Source organism: Protopterus annectens, chromosome 9.part0 (assembly GCF_019279795.1).
Source record: "Protopterus annectens isolate FY-2018-M chromosome 9.part0, PAN1.0, whole genome shotgun sequence".
NCBI lineage: Eukaryota > Metazoa > Chordata > Ceratodontiformes > Protopteridae > Protopterus > Protopterus annectens.
This window is the reverse complement of record NC_056743.1, coordinates 332,995,730-333,021,013: the sequence shown is the minus strand read 5'-3', so window position 1 is coordinate 333,021,013 and position 25,284 is coordinate 332,995,730. Positions and strand designations below refer to the sequence as shown.

General features: G+C 43.7%; 1 protein-coding gene across 1 annotated transcript in view; it reads right to left on the bottom strand.

Annotated features, from left to right (window-relative positions):
• The window catches only part of LOC122811222 (V-type proton ATPase subunit B, brain isoform), a 1,846,974-nt gene that overhangs the window by 403,040 nt on the left and 1,418,650 nt on the right, over positions 1 to 25,284 (bottom strand). The window contains exon 14 of the mRNA XM_044082914.1: positions 1,716 to 1,798. Coding sequence (XP_043938849.1) covers positions 1,716 to 1,798 — 83 coding nt within the window. The remainder of the gene's footprint in view (positions 1 to 1,715; positions 1,799 to 25,284) is intronic.

Here is a 25,284-nt window from a genome sequence, read left to right as displayed (position 1 = left end):
GAAATCCAGTAAACGTGGATTACAAGACATGGTTCATTACTGACTCAACGCCTTAACTTTATGAATGAAGTCAGCAGGGAAGGAACTCACACCCAGTCGCTGAATGTGGTGAATGAAGTCAGCAGGGAAGGAACTCACACCCAGTCGCTGAATGTGCTTGATTTATTTTATCAGATATCCTATGCAGTATCCACTGCATCACACATCCACTTCTATCTTCAGTCCAACTCTGTCATCCAGTGTGACCACCAGCCTGCAGAGATGGGCCACATGAAATACTTTACTGAAGTTCAAATAAATCACATCCATTGGCTCCTACCTCCCTGACCACCAAACAGCAGACATAAGCAGAGTGCATGAATCTGTGATTGCTTGCATCTAAAAGGCCATTCACCTTCGGGGGATCCCACCAAATTACTCACACAGCAAGTTTCTAAGAAATACGAGCTGCCAATTTCTTCCTTTACCAGTTTGTCTGGTAGTAATGCTGATTTTTTTTCCCCTATCTTGAGAAAACTGCCTAGACCTTACAGAAATGTTGTATAAAGCCACTGCAAGTGGGCACCCCAGACCCCTACGCACTCTATATTTGGTAATGTTTTCCCTACGTGCTCCCAGTTCGTCTCCAAGCGCTCCCAGTTCGTCTCCAAGCGCTCCCAGTTCGTCTCCAAGCGCTCCCAGTTCGTCTCTACGTGCTCTCAGTTCTTCCCTAAGCGCTCTCAGTTCTTCCCTAAGCGCTCTCAGTTCGTCTCCAAGCGCTCTCAGTTCGTCTCCAAGCGCTCTCAGTTCTTCCCTAAGCGCTCTCAGTTCTTCCCTAAGCGCTCTCAGTTCTTCCCTAAGCGCTCTCAGTTCTTCCCTAAGCGCTCTCAGTTCTTCCCTAAGCGCTCTCAGTTCGTCTCCAAGCGCTCTCAGTTCGTCTCCAAGCGCTCTCAGTTCGTCTCCAAGTGCTCTCAGTTCGTCTCCATCACTTCTTTCTCATCTCCTCCCAGTTCTGCATCCAGCAACCCTTCCTAACACTGTTTCTACACCTCTCTGTGCCAGAAATCTCTCCCCTCTCTAGCAATCACAACTGCTAAAGCTCTTGTTCAGATTATTTGTTCTTTGCATGTTCCCTAATTAGGCTCCCTACCTCGTACATTGCTTTCATTCAATCCCTACCTCAGTACCTTTAACTTCACTACCAAATCTCTTCACATAGCAACCAAAACAGAGAGAAGGAAAAAATATTTTACTATTTGGCACTATTTTGCACATTCTGAAACACCCAGACTATTGTACATTGAAAACAATGTTTTCACATGAAGGCACTACCCCAGTCCCCAGACAGATTTACAAGTATTGCACAGCGGCGCATGTTAGCACTGCTGACAAAGAGAGCATGGTTATTCAGTTCCTGACTCGCATGCTTTTTGGGTGGAAAAAGTATAGCACTCGTATCCATAGAGGCTTTCCTCTCATATCACAAACATACTGTGGGCGAAAAAAAAATGATTCTCCAAAGTACTCATACCCATGTGTATCATGGCACACAGAGGATTTGTGAATATGCATGTAGATCCTGTAACAGAATGGCAACCCTTTCAAGATTACTTTCCCTGTCCCATGACCAGCGAGTACAAAGAAAAGCTCCATCTCCTTGTCAGTCCTGAAATAGATTAAATACCAAAGTACAAATGTATCTCCAGACTTCAGCTGACCAGTTCACATGAACCTACCTGTCTGTTGTGCAGCTGACGGTCCACGTAAATTTGTCCTTCTGTGATGTAACCAGTCAAGTCAGGAATTGGATGAGTTATATCTGCAAGACAAAGACTGCAGCTTCACATAGTGTCATGTTTCCATGCAAAGTTACTACGGCTGTACACACACTGAATTCTCATTCTCAACTACACTAATTCAGAACTTCTACCTAACATACATCAACATCACTAATGAGATGGTATGTCCTTCACAGTGCAACTTCAGAACTTCTACCTAGCATACATCAACATCACTAATGAGATGGTATGTCCTTCACAGTGCAACTTCAGAACTTCTACCTAGCATACATCAACATCACTAATGAGATGGTATGTCCTTCACAGTGCAACTTCAGAACTTCTACCTAGCATACATCAACATCACTAATGAGATGGTATGTCCTTCACAGTGCAACTTCAGAGCTTCTACCTAGCATACATCAACATCACTAATGAGATGGTATGTCCTTCACAGTGCAACTTCAGAACTTCTACCTAGCATACATCAACATCACTAATGAGATGGTATGTCCTTCACAGTGCAACTTCAGAACTTCTACCTAGCATACATCAACATCACTAATGAGATGGTATGTCCTTCACAGTGCAACTTCAGAACTTCTACCTAGCATACATCAACATCACTAATGAGATGGTATGTCCTTCACAGTGCAACTTCAGAACTTCTACCTAGCATACATCAACATCACTAATGAGATGGTATGTCCTTCACAGTGCAACTTCAGAACTTCTACCTAGCATACATCAACATCACTAATGAGATGGTATGTCCCTCACAGTGCAACTTCAGAACCTCTACCTAGCATACATCAACATCACTAATGAGATGGTATGTCCTTCACAGTGCAACTTCAGAACTTCTACCTAGCATACATCAACATCACTAATGAGATGGTATGTCCTTCACAGTGGCAACTTCAGAACGTCTACCTAGCATACATCAACATCACTAATGAGATGGTATGTCATTCACAGTGGCAACTTCTGATGATGACTTCTCTTTGATGCTGACCCAGCTCAGGAACCAAGTTAAGCTTTGTTCTCCAAGAACCTTTTCGTTATGATTTCTTTATTCATAATATGCACTTCAGAGAGTGCCATGAAAACACACCAAAAATGGGGAAAAAAGGCAAGCTTGCAAAGCATCTTTCTGATTTCAGAAAAGTGCTTAAGTTTTGTTAAGCACTCCTCAATGTTGTCACGACTGGGTCTTGCTCTAGGAATTAACAGGGGACATTCAGCAGCAGCAGGATGAAAACAGCTTTCAAAAGCAGTTATAACTTCATTCTGACACAGTTATAAACAAACTGCAGCAGAATTAAGTCACTCACTTTGAAAGCTGGTAAAACACTTTATGCTCCTATCTTTTTCCTCCATACACAACAAAAAAATCATGATTGGCTCTCCCTTATCTGCTTTTGACAGATGCCATGATTCACCTCTCAAAAGCTATGCTTTCAAGGTGATTTTTTTATCAGTGTATCAAACATATTAGTTGGTTATGATCACTGTCTTCTGTATTGGGATACAGCTACAATTCATATGGACTAACTTCAGGCGTGTATCAAATGCATTAGCTGGATATGATCGCTGTCTTTTGTACCGGGATACAGCTACGATCCATATGGACTAACTTCAGGCGTGTATCAAACACATTAGTTTATTTATTTAACATTTATTTTACCAGGATAAGTCCAACTGGACATCATGTGTCCTTTTTCAGTGGAGTCCTGGGGAGAAAAGCTCCAAAGAAATAACAGTGTATATACATGCTTTAAATAACAATAAAACTGGCACACAAGATAAGAGAAACAATGAAGTACAAAAACAATTATGTAGAAAGTACAGTTGTGTACCTACCATAAATGTAGATGTTAGAGTGTATTCACTGTTGCAGTCATTACACTTGGGTTATCCTGCTGGCAGGCTACCCGCAGTCGGCCTGAATTCCATAGTCTAGGTCCGGCGATTGGTAGGCTGAAAATTATGCCAATAAGTATGCATGCACAAAAATAAACATTTCCTTCATCTACAAGCAAATACACCAAATAGGTTGTATAGGATAGAGACGTGCAGATAAGTCCCAGCAAAGAGAAGGGGGATGGTGGGTGGGTAACCTGGACTGCAACAGTGAATACACTTGAACATCTACATTTATGGTAGGTACAATACTGTACTATGTTCATCGTGTTTCACTGTTGCAGTCATTACACTTGGGTTGAATCCCAAAGCTGAGGTTGGGTGGCTGGGTCTAAATAGGATTAGGAGAGGCTATAAGGCCCTGCAGAACTGCAGTGGCAAAGCCTGCTCTGGATTTAAAGTAGAGAGGTAAGTGGTAGTGCTTGGTAAAAGTGTGCAATGAACTCCAAGTTGCAGCCTCTAAAATGTCTTTGGTTGGTACTCCTCTGAGGAAGGCTGCTGAAGTGGCTGCTGCTCTGGTTGAGTGTGGCCTAATGCTCTTAGGCATTGATTTGCCATGTTGTGAATAGCAAACAAATGCAGTGGCCTATCCATTTTGAAATAGTCTGCTTTGAGATGGCCTTTCCTTGTGATCCTGCAGCGTATGCCACTAGGAGTTGCTCGGTCCTTCTGAAGGCTGTCCAAGTAGAAGCATAGCTGTCTGTGTATGTACAAAGAATGCAGGAGCCTCTCACCCTTATTCTGTGGGTTTGGATAAAAGGTAGGCAAATGAATGATTTGGTTAAGGGCCACATTGGACATTACCTTAGGCATAAATGTCGGGTTAGTTCTCAGAGAAACCCTGTCTGGATGGAAAATGATAAAAGGTTCCACAGCCGTGAGTGCCTGTAACTCTGAGACTTGTCTTGCAGAGGTTATTGCTAGGAGCAGAGCTGTTTTCCAAGATAAGAACTTTATTTTAGCTGTATTGGCTGGCTCAAAAGGCGTCAGTGTGAGTTTTCCAAGACATAATTGAGGTCCCATGCAGGTATTGGTGCTCTCCTTGGGGGGTCTTATGTTTTTGTCCTCTCAGAGGTACTGCCTTAGCAACGGATGTGAAAAAATTGGTGGTTCCGTATTGTAATGAGCTGAAATGGCAGAGGCATGGCTTTTAATCGATGAAATGGATAGGCCTTTGTCCAGCATCAGTTAGGTATTGTAAAATCTGAGGAATATTTGGTACAAACGTGTCAATTCCTTGTGCCCGGTTCCAAGCACAGAATCTTTTTCATTTTTCTGCATAAGATTTTCTGGTACTGGGCCTCCTGGCTTCCAAAATAACATCTATCACTGCTTTAGAGAGAGGTGTGTTCTGAATGGCTACATTATCCGCCATGCTGCCAGATTTAGGGTTCTGAGTTGGCTGTGCAGGATCTGATTGTTTTGTTGGGTCAGTAAATGAGGAATTAGAGGCAATGTCCAAGCTGGGCCTTGCGACAAGCAATTTAGGATTGGGTACCAGTGCTGGTGGGGCCAGTCTGGAGCAATCAGAATAATTTTTGGTTTCTCTTGTCTGACCTTTAGGAGTACCTTGGGGAGGAGAGGCAGAGGAGGAAAGGAATATACTGTTAGGGTTTTCCAGCTGAATGATAGAGCATCCACTTTCCTTGCTTGCTTGTGATAAGTCCTTGTGCAGAATCTCTGTAGTTGGCAGCTGTGAGGGGAGGCAACTAGCTCTATGTCTGGGCATCCCCATTTCTTTATTATCATGCTGAAAACTTGTGGATCCAGTTTCCACTGGTGGGGATCCGTGAGGTTTCTGCTTAGTTCGTCTGCCAGAGTATTTTTCTTTCCTGGCAGGAATTGTGCTTGCAGGTGTACTTGATAAGTCAATGCTGTGTCCCAAAATGTCATGGCTTGTCTGCAGAGGGGGTAGGAATGAGTGCCTCCCTGTTTATGTACCACATTACTGTAGTGTTGTCCGTCCTTATCAGTAGTTGTCCTGGATGGAGTAGATCCTTGAAAGCTGTCAGGGCATTCTGAACAGCTAGCATCTCTTTTTGATTGATATGAAGATGCCTTTGGCTTGTGGGCCATGTGCCCTGAATACATTTTCCTGCCATGTGGGCCCCCCAGGCATAATCTGAAGCATCTGTTATTGACTGCCTGGCTGTAGGTAGGGTGAATGGCTGTCCCTTGTTGTGGTGACAGGCCTGTGCCCACCATCGAAACTCCTGTTGCAGGCAAGGAATGAGGGTAATTACTGTTTTCAGGCTGTGACAATGTTGAGTCCAAACACTTTTTAGATACCACTGTAGTTTCCTCATATGCAGCCTGGCATATGGAATTAGCAGAATGCAGGATGCCATGAAGCCCAAAGCCTGCAGAATTTTTCTTGCAGATAACTGGGTCTTTGTTGCCAACATTTTGAAGTAAGAAGTCAGTTGTCTTTGTCTGGCATGAGATAAGTCATCTGGGCAGTTGTATTTAAGCTTGCACCCAGGAATATTATCTCTTGAGAGGGTACTAGATTTGATTTATTTTCGTTTACTGTGTACCCTAGGCAAAACAGTAATCTTTTTACAAACACCAGATGCTTTAATAGAATGTCTTTGGTCGCTGCTTGAATAAGGCAGCCGTCCAAGTAGGGATATATTTGAATTCCTCTGTCTGCAAAATGCAATTACTGGTGCCAGGCATTTTGTGAAGACCCTGGGCGTGGTATATAAGCCAAAGGGCAGTGCAGAGAATTGGTAGTGCATTGAGCCAGCTATGAATCTGAGGTATCTTCTGCAAGATTGTTTGATTGGAATATGCAGGTATGCCTCTTTTAGGTCCAAAGTTACAAGCAAAGCCTTCTTGCCCAGCATGGGCAGAAGCTGTTGCAGAGTCAACATTTTGAATTTTGGAACATCCAGAAATGTGTTTAGAATAGACAGGTCCAGTATTGGTCTCCATGCTTTGTCTTTTCTAGGTACCAAGAAAAGTCTTGAGTAAAATCCTTGTCCCTGCTCTTGCTGTGGTACTTGCTGAATGGCCCTCATGTCCATGAGGGATGAAACTTGTTTTTGTGCCTCTGCCCATTGATTGTGTGGCAGGTCTGGCATACTTTTTGCCCTTGGCAGGGTGTGAAAGAGGAACCTGTAGCCCTGGGACACTATATTCAGGACCCATTTGTCCCGGGTGATCATGTGCCAATTTTGAGAAAAAAAGTGCTAGTTTTCCCCCTAAGGGGGTTGCCAAAAGATAAGTGCTTGGTGCTGGCAGAGGAAAGTCATTGGGACTGTTTCCTATATGGCTGTGATTTGTCTTCTCCGCCTTGGGAGGTAGAATCACTCCACTGTTTAGGCCTGTATGAGCCCTGGGGCTGGGATCTGCCTCTGGGGCGTCTGTATCTGCCTCTTTGTGGCCTGTCTGACATTGGAAAGGACCAATTCTTTGTAGGCCAGTTCCTGCTAAATCTGGGTGGCTGTACCTGTAAGAAATTCTTTACTGTTTGCATAGATTTCGCTTTGTCCTCCATTTACTTCAACACCTCCTCTGCTTTAACATCAAATAAGGTATCATGCTGTAATGGAGCATCTAATAATTTTGCTTTAATATGATCAGGCAGATTCTGTTCCTTTAACTAAGCATGCCTCCTAATGACAGAACCTGTAGCTGCGGCCCTGCAGGAGGCCTCCAGAGAATCAAAACGACATTGCAATGTATGCTTTCCCACTTGTTTAGTTGCATGCAATAAATCCTGCATTTCCTTATTTTCTGCACAATCAGAATTTGACATTTTCTGTTTTAACAGTGACATTAAGTATTGCTGATATTTAATCGTAGGAAATTGACAATTTAAAGCCCTCACAGCCAAAGTAGAAGTGTAAACCTTTTTTCCCCATCTGTCCAGTGCCCTTGAATCTCTATCAGAGGGGATAGGGTTTTTGCAGTAGAAGCCTTGACCCCTTTGGGACCCTGAGAAATAGTTTCTAGGTCAGCAGCAGGATTTTTATAAAGAAATTTATGTGAATCTGGAACCCTGTAGTATCTGTCTGGTTTAACGGGGGCAGGAGGTAAAGAGTCAGGAGAAAGTCCGGACTCTGAAAATACATCTACAATGTCTAACACAGGAGGAATAGCTAAAGGCCTGTGCTGAGGAAGTAAAAAAAAAATCTCTAAGCCTTTTCTTAGATTCTGTGTAGTCTCGGCTCTCCCAGTGGAAGTGCTCCATCATGGTATGCAGGGTTTCCCCAAAAGAATAATCCTCAGGCGGTGAGGCTGAAGGGATAGATTCTTCAGCATCAGAATCCTCATAAGGAGGAAGAGAGTATTCCTGTTCAGAAGAGGAGTCAGAGGAAATTGAAACCTGACCTGAAGATTCATATTCTATCTCTTGCCTAGGCCTCTTGTCAGGAGGGGGATGGGAACCCCTGATCAAGGTAATTAGGTCTTCGGCCATTTTGAGCATCTGTTTTTTAGGCATGGTAGTCTGTCCGGGAGAATGCTGTATTTGTTTCTTTGCCTTTAATACTGCTTTAGTCTTTGCTTTGGAAGCTGACGTAGGCTTTACATACAACTGTGTAGGTCTGAAAACACCCTCAGAAGCCAATGCCTGCTCAGCGGCTCCAGACCCATCTGAGGGAATAGTTTCCGAGAGTCCAATACCTTGAGTATCCAGAGGCCTAGCTGGCTCCATGTGGGAGTAGTCAGTGGCCTGTGGCTCTGAGGTAGCGGGCGCCAGGGGCTGCGAAAGCGCCTCACTGAGAACCGGCGACTGACTTAGCGGAAACCTCGTCGGTTTTGGACCTCGGATGCCTGTCCTTTTCTTTTTCCTTGCGTTTTTTATAAACTCCGGTCATCAGCTGTTCTGATGGCATTATATAATTAAATCTTCGACCAAAGTAATGAAAGGCAAAATCGAACAGACGCTTAATAGTGCGTTGGTTAAATCTAGCACAAAACCGACAGCTAGCAACTTTGTGATCAGGGCCTAGGCAAGGAATACAGTAAGAATGAAAATCCTTATGAGGTATTTGCTTCCCACAAGAAATACAATTGTTAACTTTTTCTGACATCGGTCTGGAGCAAGAAAAAAAAGTTTCCCCAACGGGGTATTTAGCTTTAATGAAGACTTTGGATCTGAAATTCGCTTTTGAAAATCTCAGGAGTCAGCTGACCGGCACTTGCAAACTGCTTTTGCTTCGGGCACCGCGCGGCAAGAAAGACTGAAGAAAATGGCGTCGGCTGCATCTTTTATACCCCTGGCGCACTGACGTCAGGGAAGAGGCGACAGCAACCGACGCCGGACCTAGACTTTGGAACTCAGGTCGACTGCGGGTAGCCTGGCAGCAGGATAAGCCAAGTGTAATGACTGCAACAGTGAAACACGATGAACATCAATAAGATACTCAGGAGTAGTACCATTATTTACAATATATACAAAAATTAAATTTCAGGTGAGAGTATAGTGTATGCATTAAAGGCTTCAACGGGTCACTTACATATGGAAAAGTGGGTCTTCAAGGGGGGGGTCTTTGCAGTTACAAAGAGGGTTAGTATTGAGGTGTAATTTAAGAAGGCATTTGAAGGTACCTGTGTGACTTTGTAGCCTGAGTTCAGGTGGGAGGGTGTTCCATGCTTTGGCAACATCATGGGAGAATAAGGCCTCCCCAGAACTGTTACTGCATGGATTAACTTCAATCAGGTTTTTGATACATGAACGTAGCTCCCTTTTAGGGTTGTGAAAGTTTAGCATGCCGGCAAGGGCAGGGCACTTCTCCGGATGGAAGAGAATTTGATGAGCTATGATCAGTTAGTGGTAGCATAGGAGGTTTGGAAATTCTAACCTGTGCAGTTTAGTTAGGGATAGGCAATGTAATCTATTATTGGCAGCGAACCTACCTATTTTATCGTAGCCTGTAGAAAGTTTGTTCAGGTTGGTTTTGTTAATATTGGTGAGAACTGGAGAGGCGTAAAGTAGTGTTGATAAGAGATTAGTTCTGGCTATTGTTCTGGGGTTAGGAATAGTTTGCAACGATATAGGCAACCTAGTTTTTTATGGACTTTAGAGATAGTTTGGGATATGTGCTTGTTGTATTTAAGTTGATGATCAATAGTGATGCCTAACAGATTAGCCTCAGTTACTGGAATGATGAAGGTGCCATTGGTAAACATGATGGTAAAGGTGGAGTTGCAGTGTTTGGTTGGGTGAAATAGTATTAGCTGTGTTTTTTTGGGGTTTAGTATTAGTTGGTAGTCGTTAGCCAGTTCTCTACCTCAGTGAAGGATTCTTGGGCTTTACTTAGAAGTAATTGGATGTTTGTTGCTGAGCAGATTAGGGTAGTGTCATCCGCATACTGGACAATGTTGGCTTTAGAGGTAGCTAGGTGGAGATTACTTGCAAATATGTTGAGGAGGAGGCCAAGGATTGAACCTTGTGGGACACCACATGTGACAGGGAGTGGGGGGATAGGGAGTTGCCCCATTTGACAGACTGTGACCAGTTGTTTAGGTAACTGTTAAACCATTGCAGAGTGGGGTCATCAAGCTTGAGTTCTGCAAGATAAGTGAGGAGTTTGTTATGGGAAACTGTATCAAATGCCTTGGATAGGTCTATGAAGGTGGCAGAGACCAGCTTTCCTTGGTTCCTGTGCGAGATTATGGTATTGGAAAAGTTAATTAGGGCAGTGTTGGTGCTATGGGAAGGTCTGAATCCATGTTGGGTTTTAGTTAGAAGGTTATTGGTTAGCAGGTTGGTAAGGAGTTGGTGGTGGATACATTTTTCTAGAATTTTGAGAGAGGTGATAGGATTGCAATGGGACGGTAGTTGGGGAGGTCACTAGATGGACCTCTCTTGTGGAGGAGGATGATATATGAGGTTTTTCATAATGAAGGAATAGTATGCAGGGCGATAGATCTGTTAATAAGTAGGGAGACGGGGTAGGCGATGGCCTTGGATGCAATTTGTACATATTTAGCTGGAAGACCATCAGCAGCTACGGTGGTAGGTTTGAGTTTAGCTAAGAGATTTTGAATGGTAGATGTTGGTACTGGGGTGAGTGTGAAGGAGGTGGAGTTAATCTGGTAGTTTAAGGGTTGAGGTTGGGTTGTGGGTAATATTACACTTACCAGGTTCAGTATTGAAGAGGTAAAGTAGTTAGTGAAACTAGAGGCTATATGTGAATCAATACCTTTGATATCTGGGGGCGGTGTGGTGACTTTTCCAGGCTGGAGGATGTTGTTCAGTGCAGCCCACAATTTTGGTGGGTTGTTATGCTTCTTTTGTAGGGAAATATAGTGGTTTATCTTGTCCAACCTGACCTGATTTTTTGCTTTATTTTTGAGCTCAGCAAAGCTTTGTCTAGTTTCAGGAGTTTTCTATTTTTGCCAAGTTAACCAAGCTTTGTCTCTAGTCTTGAGTAAGATTTTTGTGGCTTTGTTTAACCAGGGTTACTTCACATTCTTATTGTTTTCAGCGGGGCTAGTTGGTTTAAAATCCCTAGGAATTTGGCATTAAAGTATGCTACTGCAATATCCAGGGGAAGGGGTTTTATACAAGCCCAGTCACAGGATTTTAGGGCTTCTGAGAATTTTACTGGGGAGAAGTTTTTGTGGGAGCGGATTTGTAAGAGAGTGCGGTGTTGGTAGATTTTAAAATACAGACTGAAAGTCCTCAACTCTGGATGAAGTAACCAGCGATAATAAAGAAGAAGCAATAAGTAAAATAAAACGCGCTGGATACACACGGCACGTAACTTTATTTAGAAAAAAACTGTGAGCGCTTTCACAGAGTCCTCGCTGCTTCATCAGACAAATGATAGCAGTTAAAACTTCATTTAAATAGTGATGCATCATGGTGTCAACCAATCAATTCTAAATTAAATCAATACACCAAATAATAATACTTACGGTATAAAAAAAAAAAAATATATATATATATATATATATATATATATATATAAAAACACAGAGGCTGTATAGAATGTGGGGTACATTTCTAAAATTTTCTAGTTACAATATTAAAAGCTATATAAAAAAGCATAAAAAATACTAAACTAGAGCATCAGTGCTTCAAGGCTCTGTTTCTAAGAAATGGTTTCAAAGAAACCTTGGAGTTTAGGCCAGGTGGTCTGTCTGCTTGGAACTTAATCCATTCTTGTTCCAAAGCTTCAGTATTGTTAGCAATATTTTCACATCTTATTTCTATGGACAATATGGAGAACCAGGAACTTAAAAGTGTGTGTGTTCCCTTCTTGCATCACTTGCATTGCTAATGCATTGCTTTCTGATATCTCATCTGTTCTAAAATTCTGTCCTTCAATAATCGATTCGTTTTACCTATATAATAGGCAGGACACTTCGTGCAGAAACTAAAGTATACTATAGTTGTAGAGTGACAGTCAGCATAGAAGTGTGTATCAACGGAGAAACCTGTGATAGGGTGTTTATACTGTCCCCCACCAAAAATGAATGGGCACGTTGTGCATCTCCTGCAGGAAACGTGCCCGTCCTATCAGACTTTGGCTCATCCATTTTTTTGTAACATAATTGTCTTTTAAGGGACTTATGTTTAAAGGAGAAGGATGGTGTTTCTCCTATTATTCCATCGAGTCCTTTCACACTCGATAAGATATCCCAGTTGTTGCTGACTATGTCACAAACTATATTAATGTTACTCACAAACGTCAGCGGTACTCGCAGCATATTATTCTCTGTGCCTGAAGTTGTTATAGTATTCACATTTTCCATGGGTAAAACCTTTGCATGTTTTCTTCCAGCGTTATAATACGGTCGGCATTTCTCTTCCCTTTCTTTCCACGCTAAATCAATGTGCCTCTCAGTATCTTTCATTTTGTATCCCCTTTCACTAAATTCATGCTTAAGAGTCATCAGTGCTTCACATAAAGTTGCATCATCATTGTGTAGCTGCATGCAACAAACTATCTGTCCTTTCAAAACATTTGCGTTTGTAAAACCAGGATGCATACTACTGTTATGTAAAACATTATTTTTCCTGATAGGCTTCCTATACAATGACATAGAAATTAGTTCAGGGGTGTCTCTTAACTTTCACATCTAAGTCAATCTCTGTCAGAATACTTAAAGGTAAATTTTAAGAAAGAAGTAATAGTGTTAATGTACTCCAAGAATTGTTTAAGATGAAACTCATCATGCCACAGCAAAAAAATATCATCCACAAAGCGTTTATACCAAATAGGTTTAGCAAAAACATTTCCTGTGAGGATGTTATCAGTTTCCCACTGCACCAGAGATAGGTTGGCGTAACTGTTTGCACATGCTGTGCCCATAGCCATGCCAACTTTCTGTTTTAAAGTACTCAAAAAGTAAACGACAATTATGTTACAAAAAAATGGATGAGCCCAAAGTATGTAAAGTCTGATAGGACGGGCACGTTTCCTGCAGGAGATGCACAGCGTGCCCATTCATTTTTGGTGGGGGACAGTATAAACACCCTATCACAGCTTTCTCCATTGATGCACACTTCTATGCTGTCACATTGCACATATAGTATACTTCAGTTTCTGCACGAAGTGTCCTGCCTATTGTATAGGTAAAACGAATCGATTACGGAAAGACAGAATTTTAGAACATATGAGAGATATCAGAAACCGAAAAGAAAGCAATGCATTAGCAATGCATGTGATGCAAGAAGGGAACGCACACACTTAAGTTCCTGGTTCTCCATATTGTCCATAGAAATAAAAGAGGTGGAAATATTACTAACAATACTGAAGCTTTGGAACAAGAATGGATTATTAAGTTCCAAGCAGACAGACCCCTCCTGGCCTAAACTCCAAGGTTTCTTTGAAACCATTTCTTAGAAACAGAGCCTTGAAGCACTGATGCTCTAGTTAGTTAGTATTTTTTATGCTTTTTTTATACAGCTTTTAATATTGTAACTAGAAAATTTTAGAAATGTACCCCACATTCTATACAGCCTCTATGTGTTTTTTATATATATATATATATATATATATATATATATATATATATATATATATATACATATACATATACACACACACATATATATATATATATATATATATATATATGTATATTTTTATACCTTAAGTATTATTTGGTGTATTGATTTTAACATGGAATTGATTGGTTGACACCATGATGCATCACTATTTAAATGAAGTTTTAACTGCTATCATTTGTCTGATGAAGCAGAGAGGACTCTGTGAAAGCACTCACAGTTTTTTTCGAAATAAAGAATTACGTGCCGTGTGTATCCAGCGAATTTTATTTTATTTATTGCTGGTAGATTTTAGTTTGTGCTGAAGGAGAAAGGTTGGGTTATGGTCACTGAGGGAATCGGGTAGTATCCCAGACAGGTTTATGATTGCTGTCTTTTGTATCGTGATACAGCTACGATCCATATGGACTAACTTCAGGCGTGCATCAAATGCAAAATGCATTAGTTGGTTATGATCGGTTTTCTGTATCGGGATACAGCTACAATCCACATGGACTAACTTCAGGCATGTATCAAATGCATTAGTTGGTTATGATCGCCGTCTTCTGTATCGGAATACAGCTACGATCCACATAGACTAACTTCAGACATGTATCAAATGTATTAGTTAGTTATGATCGCTGTCTTCTGTATCGGGATACAGCTACAATCTACATGGACTAACTTCAGGAGTAGCCTGCTTATCATACTACTTGCACAGTAACTTGTCTGCCTTAAGAGTAGCGTGCTTATCATACTACTTGTACAGTTTAACTAAGAGTAGCTTGCTTATCATACTACTTGTACAGTAACTTGTCTGCCTTAAGAGTAGCTTGCTTATCATACTACTTGTACAGTAACTTGTCTGCCTTAAGAGTAGCCTGCTTATCATACTACTTGTACAGTAACTTGTCTGCCTTAAGAGTAGCCTGCTTATCATACTACTTGCACAGTAACTTGTCTGCCTTGAGTAGCGTGCTTATCATACTACTTGTACAGTTTAACTAAGAGTAGCTTGCTTATCATACTACTTGTACAGTAACTTGTCTGCCTTAAGAGTAGCGTGCTTATCATACTACTTGTACAGTAACTTGTCTGCCTTAAGAGTAGCGTGCTTATCATACTACTTGTACAGTTTAACTTGTCTGCCTTAAGAGTAGTGTGCTTATCATACTACTTGTACAGTTTAACTTGTCTGCCTTAACAGTAGCGTGCTTATCACACTACTTGTACAGTGAGCAAAACAACAAAATGTACAAGAAGGCAGGTCAGCCTTTGCTACGGGAGGAGAGAAAAGGAGTGGTGTAAACATATAAAAATTCTCTAACAACAATGCTGCGAAGAAAAAAAAAGAAAAATCAAACTAGGAAATGTGCCTTGCTGATGAAATCTACAGAAAGAGTGGTGAAAAACAGAAGACAGCATCAAAAATGGTGACATAATTCTGGCACATACTGAAAAGACACAAGCTTAATTCCCATGCTGGGCAGAAGGAAAATTAAATAAGCTTTTGGCTATACAAGATTTACAATAGTAGGGAAGGAAACGTACAGTTGTTTAAGTAAACTTACCACAACATTAGATACTTTAACAGATCACTGTTGCAGCAGACTAAGGTATAGGAGTACCATCCCCTGTGACGGGCCCCTTTCAAAGCTTCAGTGTGCCTTCCCCTGTGACAGGCCCCTTTCAAAGCTTCAGGGTGCCTTCCCCTGTGACAGGCCCCTTCCAAAGCTTCAGGGTGCCTTCCATGTGCTCCAACTGTCATCAGTTAGTTTCATAAAAAGACACTTGGAATGCAAATTTCAAAGCATTGTTTACCTAAGAAGGGAAGCAAGACCCCTGAAAGAACAATTCTAGGAATCAAATCATACAGTAAACTATATAGAAAAGGGTATTATACATCCACACCCTGGCAACAAAAAAATGAAAGACAAAAGAACAGGTCAGTGGGAGGTAAGACAACCATAACAGTAATCTACTAGAAATTAAATAGTTGTGTAAGAACTTACCATGACCTTGGTTGTCCTTCTCTTCCATGTTGCAGTTTTCATACAGTACAGTTGTATACACTTACCATAAATGTAGATGCTTGAGTGTATTCACTGTTGAAGTCATCATCTGTGGGTTATCCCTACTGCGGTAGCCCTCGGCCCGCCCAAATACCAGAGTCAATGTTTTTGTGCACCGGCTGCTGTCGCTTGTAGTCTGACGTCGGGTCATCAGTACTATAAAGCAAGGCAGCCGATGTCATTCCATCAGTTTTTCTTGTCTGAACCCATCAGAAGCACAAGGGGAAAAGACAGTAGTGGTCCTTAGTGGTCCTGGTGGCTAAGAGCCACCTTGGGAAGCCTGTGTCCCCCCCCAGGGGAAGACGTGAAATGGGGGATGGAGGGAAACCAAGACTGCAACAGTGAATAGACTGGAACATCTACATTTATGGTAAGTGTGTACACAACTGCACTATGTTTTTCGTGTTTCACTGTTGCAGTCTCATCACCTATGGGAGGATTCCCAAAGCTGAGATTAAAGGTGGAAGAATAGGTAGAGTCCTAGGTACGGGTCAGGAGGTCCTGCAGGATTGCACAGGCAAACCCTACCCTAGACTTAGAAAAGGGAGGTAGGTGGCAATGCTTTGGAAAGGTATGGACAGAGGTCCAGGTGACAACTTCCAATATGTCCCTGGTAGGTACTCCTCTGAGGAAGGCAGTGGAAGTGTAGGTTGCCCTAGTAGAGTGGGTATGGATCGACATAGGGATGGGTTTCTCATGTAGTCTGTAGCAAAAATGGATACAGTATGAAATCCATTTGGAAATGGTTTGTTTGGAGATGGGCTTCCTATCTGTCCCTGGGGTGAAGCTCACCAGAAGCTGGTCAGTTGTTTCTGAATGACTTGGTGCACAGTTCAGATAGTATCCGAGTTGTCTGTATATGTCTAGTGAGTGTAGAATTCTTTCCCCCTTGTTTTGAGGGTTGGCAAATAAGGTGGGAAGGTGAATGGCATGGTAAAGGGTCACATCAGATACCACCTTGGGCATAAAGGAGAGTTTAGTCCTCAGGAAGACTCTGTCTGCATGGAAAATTATGAAGGGCTCGACAGCCATGACAGCTTGAAGTTCTGAGACCCTTCTGGCTGAGGTGATAGCTAGTAGGAAGGCAGTCTTCCAGGAGAGGTATTTAGATTCTGCTGAAGCGGCAGGTTCCAAAGGAGGTGAGGTTAGTTTCTCTAACACATAATTCAGGTCCCAGGGTGGAGTAGGAGGAGGTAAAGTTAGTTTCTCTAACACAATTCAGGTTCCAGGGTGGAGTAGGTCTTCTGGGGGGGGCTGATATTAGAAGCCCCTTTGAGGAATTGCTTAATCAAAGGATGAGAAAAAGAGGGGTGGGTCTGAATCACAATGTGCAGAGATGGCTGAGGCATAGATTTTGATTTTAATAGAGGAGGAGGAGAGGCCACTATTTAGCAACTCTGCTAAGTAATCCAGGATGAGAGGGATGGGAAGTTGGGAGGAACTGCCCCCTTTAGATTGTTTCCAGGAGCAGAATCTTTTCCATTTTCCTGCATAAGATTTTCTTGTGCTGGGCTTTCTGGCCTCTGTGATAATGTCTAGGACCTGTCTGCTTAACAGTGACTTCTTGTTAGTTTTTAGTGTATAAGCCATGCCGAACGTTTGAGAGTCTGTAGGTCTGGGTGCAATACCTTCCCTCTCTCCTGGGTCAATAGGTTTGACCTTAGGGGAAGCAGTTTCGGGGGCTGTGAGGTCAGACTGTGTAGTAAGGGGTAACAATGCTGTCTGGGCCAATCCGGAGTAATGAGGATAGCCTTTGATCTCTCCTCTCTTATTTTGATCAGAACCTTGGGAATAAGGGGTAGAGGAGGGTATGCGTACACAAAAAGGGAGCTCCAGGGGAAGGTCAAGGCACCCACCTCCCATACTAGGAGGTGATACTCCCTGGTACAAAACTTGTGCAGCTGGCGGTTGAGGTGCAAGGCAAAGAGGTTCACCTCTGAGGTACCCTACTCCTGGGTGATTTGCAGAAAGATTTCTCTGTGGAGGTGCCACTTGTTGGGGGACAGTAAGCTTCTGCTTAGGTGGTCTGCCAGTGTGTTGTTGATCCCTGGTAAGTATTAAGCAATCAGGTGCAGCCCCATGCAGGTGAATGTGAGCCACAAACTCATGGCTAACCTGCACAGGGGGTAAGATTGGGTGCCCCCCTCCTTGATGATGTCTGTTTTTATAAGGAGGACCCCTGGCCTGAGAAGGGGTTGTAAGGAAGTTGCACTGGTTTGCACTGCCATCATTTCTTTCTGGTTGAGGTACATGTGAAGTTGCACTGGTTTGCACTGCCATCATTTCTTTCTGGTTGAGGTACATGTGAAGTTGCACTGGTTTGCACTGCCATCATTTCTTTCTGGCTGAGGTGCATGTGAAGTTGCACTGGTTTGCACTGCCATCATTTCTTTCTGGTTGAGGTCCATGTGAAGTTGCACTGTTTTGCACTGCCATCATTTCTTTCTGGTTGAGGTCCATGTGAAGTTGCACTGTTTTGCACTGCCATCATTTCTTTCTGGTTGAGGTCCATGTGAAGTTGCACTGTTTTGCACTGCCATCATTTCTTTCTGGTTGAGGTCCATGTGAAGTTGCACTGTTTTGCACTGCCATCATTTCTTTCTGGTTGAGGTCCATGTGAAGTTGCACTGTTTTGCACTGCCATCATTTCTTTCTGGTTGAGGTCCATGTGAAGTTGCACTGTTTTGCACTGCCATCATTTCTTTCTGGTTGAGGTACATGTGAAGTTGCACTGGTTTGCACTGCCATCATTTCTTTCTGGTTGAGGTACATGTGAAGTTGCACTGGTTTGCACTGCCATCATTTCTTTCTGGTTGAGGTGCATGTGAAGTTGCACTGTTTTGCACTGCCATCATTTCTTTCTGGTTGAGGTACATGTGAAGTTGCACTGTTTTGCACTGCCATCATTTCTTTCTGGTTGAGGTACATGTGAAGTTGCACTGGTTTGCACTGCCATCATTTCTTTCTGGTTGAGGTGCATGTGAAGGTGCACTGTTTTGCACTGCCATCATTTCTTTCTGGTTGAGGTACATGTGAAGTTGCACTGGTTTGCACTGCCATCATTTCTTTCTGGTTGAGGTATATGTGAAGTTGCACTGTTTTGCACTGCCATCATTTCTTTCTGGTTGAGGTGCATGTGAAGTTGCACTGTTTTGCACTGCCATCATTTATTTCTGGTTGAGGTACATGTGAAGTTGCACTGTTTTGCACTGCCATCATTTCTTTCTGGTTGAGATGCATGTGAAGGTGCACTGTTTTGCACTGCCATCATTTCTTTCTGGTTGAGGTACATGTGAAGTTGCACTGTTTTGCACTGCCATCATTTCTTTCTGGTTGAGGTACATGTGAAGTTGCACTGTTTTGCACTGCCATCATTTCTTTCTGGTTGAGGTGCATGTGAAGTTGCACTGTTTTGCACTGCCATCATTTCTTTTTGGTTGAGGTGCATGTGAAGGTGCTGGGGATTCCAAAGACCTTGGGTACACCTGCCTGCTAGGTGAGCTCCCCAAGCTATGACTAAGGTGTCGGTGGTGATGGTCTGGCCGGAAGGGCGGAGAATGAAGGGAAGACCCTTGTTCATGGCACAGACCTCTGCCCACCAGAGAAATTTGTACCCTTAAGCAAGGGATCAGTGGGAGAGTGGTCTCTAGGGACCGAGAGTGCTGACACCAAAGGTTCTTTAATTACCACTGAAGCTATCTCATGTGAAGCCTGGTGAGAGGGATGAGAAGGATGCAAGATGTCATGTATCCCAGGGCTTTCAGGAACTTCCTCACAGTGAGGTGACTTCTGGAAGCCAGCTGGGTGAAGTAGAGAGGCAGGAAGCTCTGCTTTTCTGGGGGTAGGAAGGCCATTAGGGTTGCTGTGTCTAGCACAGTTCCCAGGAAAACAATTTTCCTGGTGGGGTTTTGCTTTGATATTTTTCTCGATGGTGAACCCTAGGGAAGTTAGGAGTTTTTTTTTTTTCAAAGAGAAGATCCTGGAGCAACTTTTCTTTGCTGTTCACCTGAATGAGGCAGATGTCCTGGTAAGGGTAAATCTGTATATTTCTCTGTCTGCAGAATTATGACCGGGGCCAAGCATTTGGTGAATACTCTGGGAGCAGTGGATAAACCAAAGGGCAGTGCAGAGAACTGAAAATGCTGATTCCCTGCTCTGAAGTGCAGGAATTTTCTGCACGATTCCTTGATGGTGATATGGAGGTAGGCATCTTTTAGGTCTAGGGCCACTAGCCAGGCATTTGGTGTGAACATAGGCAGGAGCTGCTAGGTTAGCATTTTGAATCTGGGGACCACCAAGGAGGTGTTCAGTTTGGATAGATCCAGGATGGGGTGCCAAGTGCCCTCTTTTCTGGGTACAAGGAGTAGACTGGAGTAAAAACCTTTTCCTGTTTGATCCAGAGGGACAGGTTCTACTGTCCCCTGGGATATTAGTGTTGTTACCCATTTTAATGCCTCTGCCCACTGATTTGGGGGAGAAGTCTGGGCACCATCTTGGAACTGGGAGTTCGCTGAAGGGGAATCTGTATCCCTGAGAAATGATTTTTAATACCCATTAGTCCTTTGTCATAAAGACCCACCTGTCCTTGAAGAGGGTGAACCTTCCTCCTAGTTTTAGATGAGTGAAAGGAGGGCAGAGGAGAGTCATTGTGAGTGCTTACCACAGATGCTTGGCTTAGAACACCCTGCCTTGGAGGCGGAAGTGGTCCATTGTTTGCTTCTTTGCTGGCCCTGGGATAGAGGGGCCTGGATGTCCTGTCCCTGCGGGGCTTGCTTTAGCCCTGTCTGCTGGGTGCAGGGAAGGCCCAGTGCTTAGACGGGAAGTTCCTGCTGAATCTGGGTGGTTGAACTTGAAAGAAATCTTATACTGTTTGCATAGATTTTGCTTTGTCTTCCACCTTTTTAAGCACCTCTTCTGCTTTTTCCCCACAGGCATTCCTTATCCAGGGGTGCATCAATAAGTTTAGACTTGACATGATCAGGGAGAGGTTGTTCCTTCAGCCATGCAGGTCTTCTAATAACAGACTCCATCACTGCTGCCCTGCTAGAGGCTTCTAGGGCATCATATCCACATTGTAAAGAGTGCTTGGGCACTTGACCAGCAGAGTGAAGCAATTCTGCCAGCTCTTTAGAGTCTGCACCATCAGGAGAGGTAGCAATCTTCTGTTTTAATTGTTCCAAAGTGTGTTGTTGAGATTATAACATATGGAACTGACAACTGAGTGCTATGACAACTAAGGCTTCAGAGGTGTATACTTTCTTACCCCATCTGTCCAGAGCTGCTCTGGAGTCTTTGTCAGAAGGAAGAGGATTCTTGGCAGAACTAGTCTTAGCTCCTTTGGGTCCCTGTGTAATGACCTCAGGGTCTGCAGCAGGGTTCCTGTACAGGTATTCATGAAAATCCAGTACTCTGTAGTACCGGTCAGGTTTAGCAGGAGGCAAGGCATCAGGGGCTAAACTATATTCAAGAAAATCATCATCCATCACTTCTAGAATAAGTAGGATGGCCAGGGGTCTGTGCTGAGGCAGGTCCAGAAACTCTCCAAGTCGTTTCTTTGACTGTGGATAGTCCTACGTTTCCCAATGAAAATGTTCCCTGAGGGAGTGAAGGGTTTTCCCGAAGGAGAGGTCCTCTGGAGGGGATGGATTCCTCTGCATCTAAATCCTCAAACAGTTAAGGGCTGCTGTTTCTCTTCAAAGGCAGAATAATCAGATTCCTCAGACTCTTGGTCTGTCATAATTTCTGGAAAAGGAAACCTTTTCCTTTTTGGAGTGGGGGCTTGAGTACCTCGGATAAGGGAGATGAGATCCTCTGCCATTTTAAGCAATTGAGCTTGGGGTGGGGGAGCAGTAGCAAGATGGTGGTTAGAAACAGATTTCCTAGGCGTGGCCTGGCTTTGAGGCCCGAGAGAATCCGGCAGTCTCTGAGAAATGGTAGTTGGAAGAGAAGACATTATTTTTTGTCTAGAATCGGTAGTGCGAGCGGCCTCCTCGGAAGCCGGTGCCTGCTTCGTGGCTCCGGACACAACCGAGGCAGAGACAGCCAAAGGCTCGGTAGACAAAGTGGATTTCTGTGGCATACCAGACTCCAAAAGGGTCTCAGCAGAGGCCCGAGTAGAAAGCGAGTCAGGCATCAGGGGTTGTGAAAGTGCCGCACTGAATTCCAGAGAACTGATGACTTACTTAGCGGTAGCGTCAGAAGGCTTAGGCTTGTGTGGCCTGTCTCTATCTTTATGTTTTTTTTGGAATGTCGGTGGATTGTTGGCTGACTGATGCCATATTGGAATTTGAAGACGGAATACAAAAATAATTGTCTACAAAAAGATCTCTACAGTGAATGGTTCTCGCATTAAAGAGGGCACAGAACCGGCAACAAGGGACGTCATGGTCTGGGCCTAAACAAGTGATGCGGTAAGAATGAAAGTCTTGATGTGGGATGTGCTTTCCACAGTTGACACAATTGTTAACTTTTTCAAACCTCAGTTAGAGCAAGAAAAAAGGGTCCCCCAATGGGGTACTTAGCTTTAGATGTTTTCTGCTGAAATTTGACTTCTGGTAGCGACTGACCGGCACTCGTGCAATCTGCTTCTCCTACAGGTTCCACGGCAAGAAAGACTAATGTAATGATGTTGGTTGTCTTGCTTTATAGTACTGACGACCTGATGTCAGACTACAACTGAAAGCAGCCGGCACAATAAAACACTGACTCTGGTATTTGGGCCGGCCGAGGGCTACTGCAGCAGGGATAACCCACAGGTGATTACTGCAACAGTGAAACACGAAGAACATCAGTAGGGAGGTTGATGCCTGCAGCGCCACCATCCGGCCAGTATACCAAAGTCTTTCTTCCAGGAGGGTACATGTGATGTCCCTTACGAGGGTCATAGACAGACGTTGGGTATAAAAGTGACATCTGCAGGTACCCTCATCAGAATGTTATGCCGCATACAGTAATGCTCCTGTGGGGTAAAAGGGGGGACCTACTTGGAGACCCTTAAACTTGCATGTAGACCAGGCCCAGGGCATTTGGTTGACTGTTGAGAGTGGAGACTGGGGAAGAGAAAGACTATGTCCCCACAGATGGGCCATGGTGTGGCAGTTAGCAAAGAAACAGGGGTAGGTGGGTGGGACTGAATACTGCAACATGGAAGAGAAGGTCTAAGGTTATGGTAAGTTCTTACACAACTATTCTATGTCCTTCTATTCTCATGTTGCAGTATTCATAATGTACAGTTGTGTACACTTACCATAACTGTAGGTGTTAAGAGTGTATTCACTGTTGCAGTCATCACACTCGGGTTATCCTGCCAGGGGTAGCCCTCAGTCGGCCCGAATACCAGAGGCTTAGTATTTCTGAGTCAGTTGCTGTCACTTTAGGACTGATGTCAGGTCATCAGGGGTATAAAAACAGGCAGCCAACGCCATTACATCAGTTTTTCTTGCCCTAAGTGTCAGGAGCCCCCAAATAGGGAGCTAAGTTACGGCGGAAACACACCACCAGTAAAAAGTAAATACCAATACCCCTGTAAGGAGTGAGGAAGAGAGAGAGAGAGAGGGGAGAGAGACAAGGGGGCTGGAGGGTGGGAAACCAGGACTGCAACAGTGAATACACTCAAACATCTACATTTATGGTAAGTGACACAACTATACTATGTTCTTCGTGTTTCACTACTGTAGTCATCACATTTGGGTTGATTCCCAAAGCTGAAGAATGGGTGGAGGCAGTCGAGAAGAGTTGGGGCTGGCTAGTATGCCCTGCAGGGCTGCTGTTGCAAAGCCTGCCCTGGATTTGGAAAAGATAGGCAGGTGGTAAAGCTTGGTGAAGGCATGAAGAGAACTCCAAGAAGCAGCTTACAGAATGTCCCTGGTAGGGATTCCTCTGAGAAAGGCTGTAGAGGTTGAAGTTGCCCTGGTGGAATGCATCCTGACCCCCTTAGGGGGTGGTTTCCCATGGTATTTGTAGCAAAAATTAATACAGTGTGCTATCCATCTGGAGAATGATTGTTTGTATATGGCCTTGCCTTCTGCCCCTGCTGCAAAGCTGACTAGCAATTGGTCAGTTTTCCTAGAAGATTTAGTCCTATCCAGGTAGGATCTGAGCTGTCTGTGCACATCTAGAGAATGCATAATCCTTTCCCCCTGTTTTGAGGCTTAGGGAAAAAGGTGGGCAAATGAATAGATTGGTTGAGAGCCACACTGGTTACCACTTTAGGCATGAAAGTTGGGTTAGTCCTGAGGGAGACCCTGTCAGCATGAAAAATGATGAAGGGTTCTACAGGTACGAGTGCTTGTAGCTCTGAAACTCTTCTAACTGAAGTGATGTCCAGAAGCAAGGCTGTTTTCCAAGAGAGGAATTTTAACTCTGCTGAAGCTGCAGGCTCAAAGGGGGGGGGGGGTAGTGTGAGCTTTTCCAACACAAAGTTAAGGTCCCAAGCTGGGTAGGAGCTCTTCTGGGTGGCCTTAAATTGTTAGTCCCGCTTAGGAACGGTTTGATGAGAGGATGAGAAAAGAGAGGTGGCTCTGTGCTGTAATGAGCAGAGATGGCCGAGGCATGAATTTTAATAGAAGAGAAGGATATATGCCCCTGGGCAGTAGGTCTGCTAGGTAAATCTAGGATGACAGGTAGGAAGGGCTGTGCTGTTTCAGCTCCTTTAGCCTGGATCCAGGTATACCTTTTCTACTTGTCAGAATAGGATTTTCTAGTGCTGGGGCATCTGGCCTCACGTATAACGTCCAGTACTTGCTTGCTTAGGCTGGCAACTGAAGGGGAGATCAGGGAATAAGCCAGGCTGCCAGGTTCAGGGTCTGCAATTGTGGATGCATGAATTCTCCATTCTGCTGTCAGGAGAGTTGGGATCTGAGGTAGTTGCCATGGAGGCAGGGGTGACAGACTGTGCAGCAGTGGGTACCAGTGCTGGAGTGGCCAGTCTGGGGCAATCAAGATTGCTCTTGGTTTTTCCTCCCTTATTTTGAGTAGTATCCTTGTAAGCAGAGACTGGAGACTGTAAAGTGGAGACCAGAGAAAGTGTAGTTAGGCAGCATAGGATGGTGGTTTGTAGGATGACGTTGGTGATCAATAAGAGGAGGAGGAGTGTGAGGGCAGCACCAAGGATCAAATGGTGGAAAATGAAAAAGGGTAATTGTGAGATGGAGTTCAGGGATGAGTTAAGACAGGCACTGGGTGTCTGTGAAGAGTTACCAAATAGCTGGGTAACTACAGCAGAGCTAGTAAGGGAGACGGCTAGAAAGGTGTTTGGTATCACATCAGGACAGAGGAAGGATGACAAGGAGACGATGGTGGAATGAGGAAGTACAGAAGAGTATACAGGCAAAGAGGTTGGCAAAGAAGAAGTGGGATTGTCAGAGAGATGAAGAAAGTAGACAGGAGTATAAGGAGATGAGGTGCATGGCAAAGAGAGAGGTGGCTAAGGATAAGGCATATGAAGAGTTGTATGAAAGGTTGGACACTAAGGAGAGAGAAAAGGACCTGTACCGATTGGCTAGACAGAGGGACCGAGCTAGGAAAGATGTGCAGCAGGTAAAGGTGATAAAGGATAATGAGGGAAACATACTCACAAGCG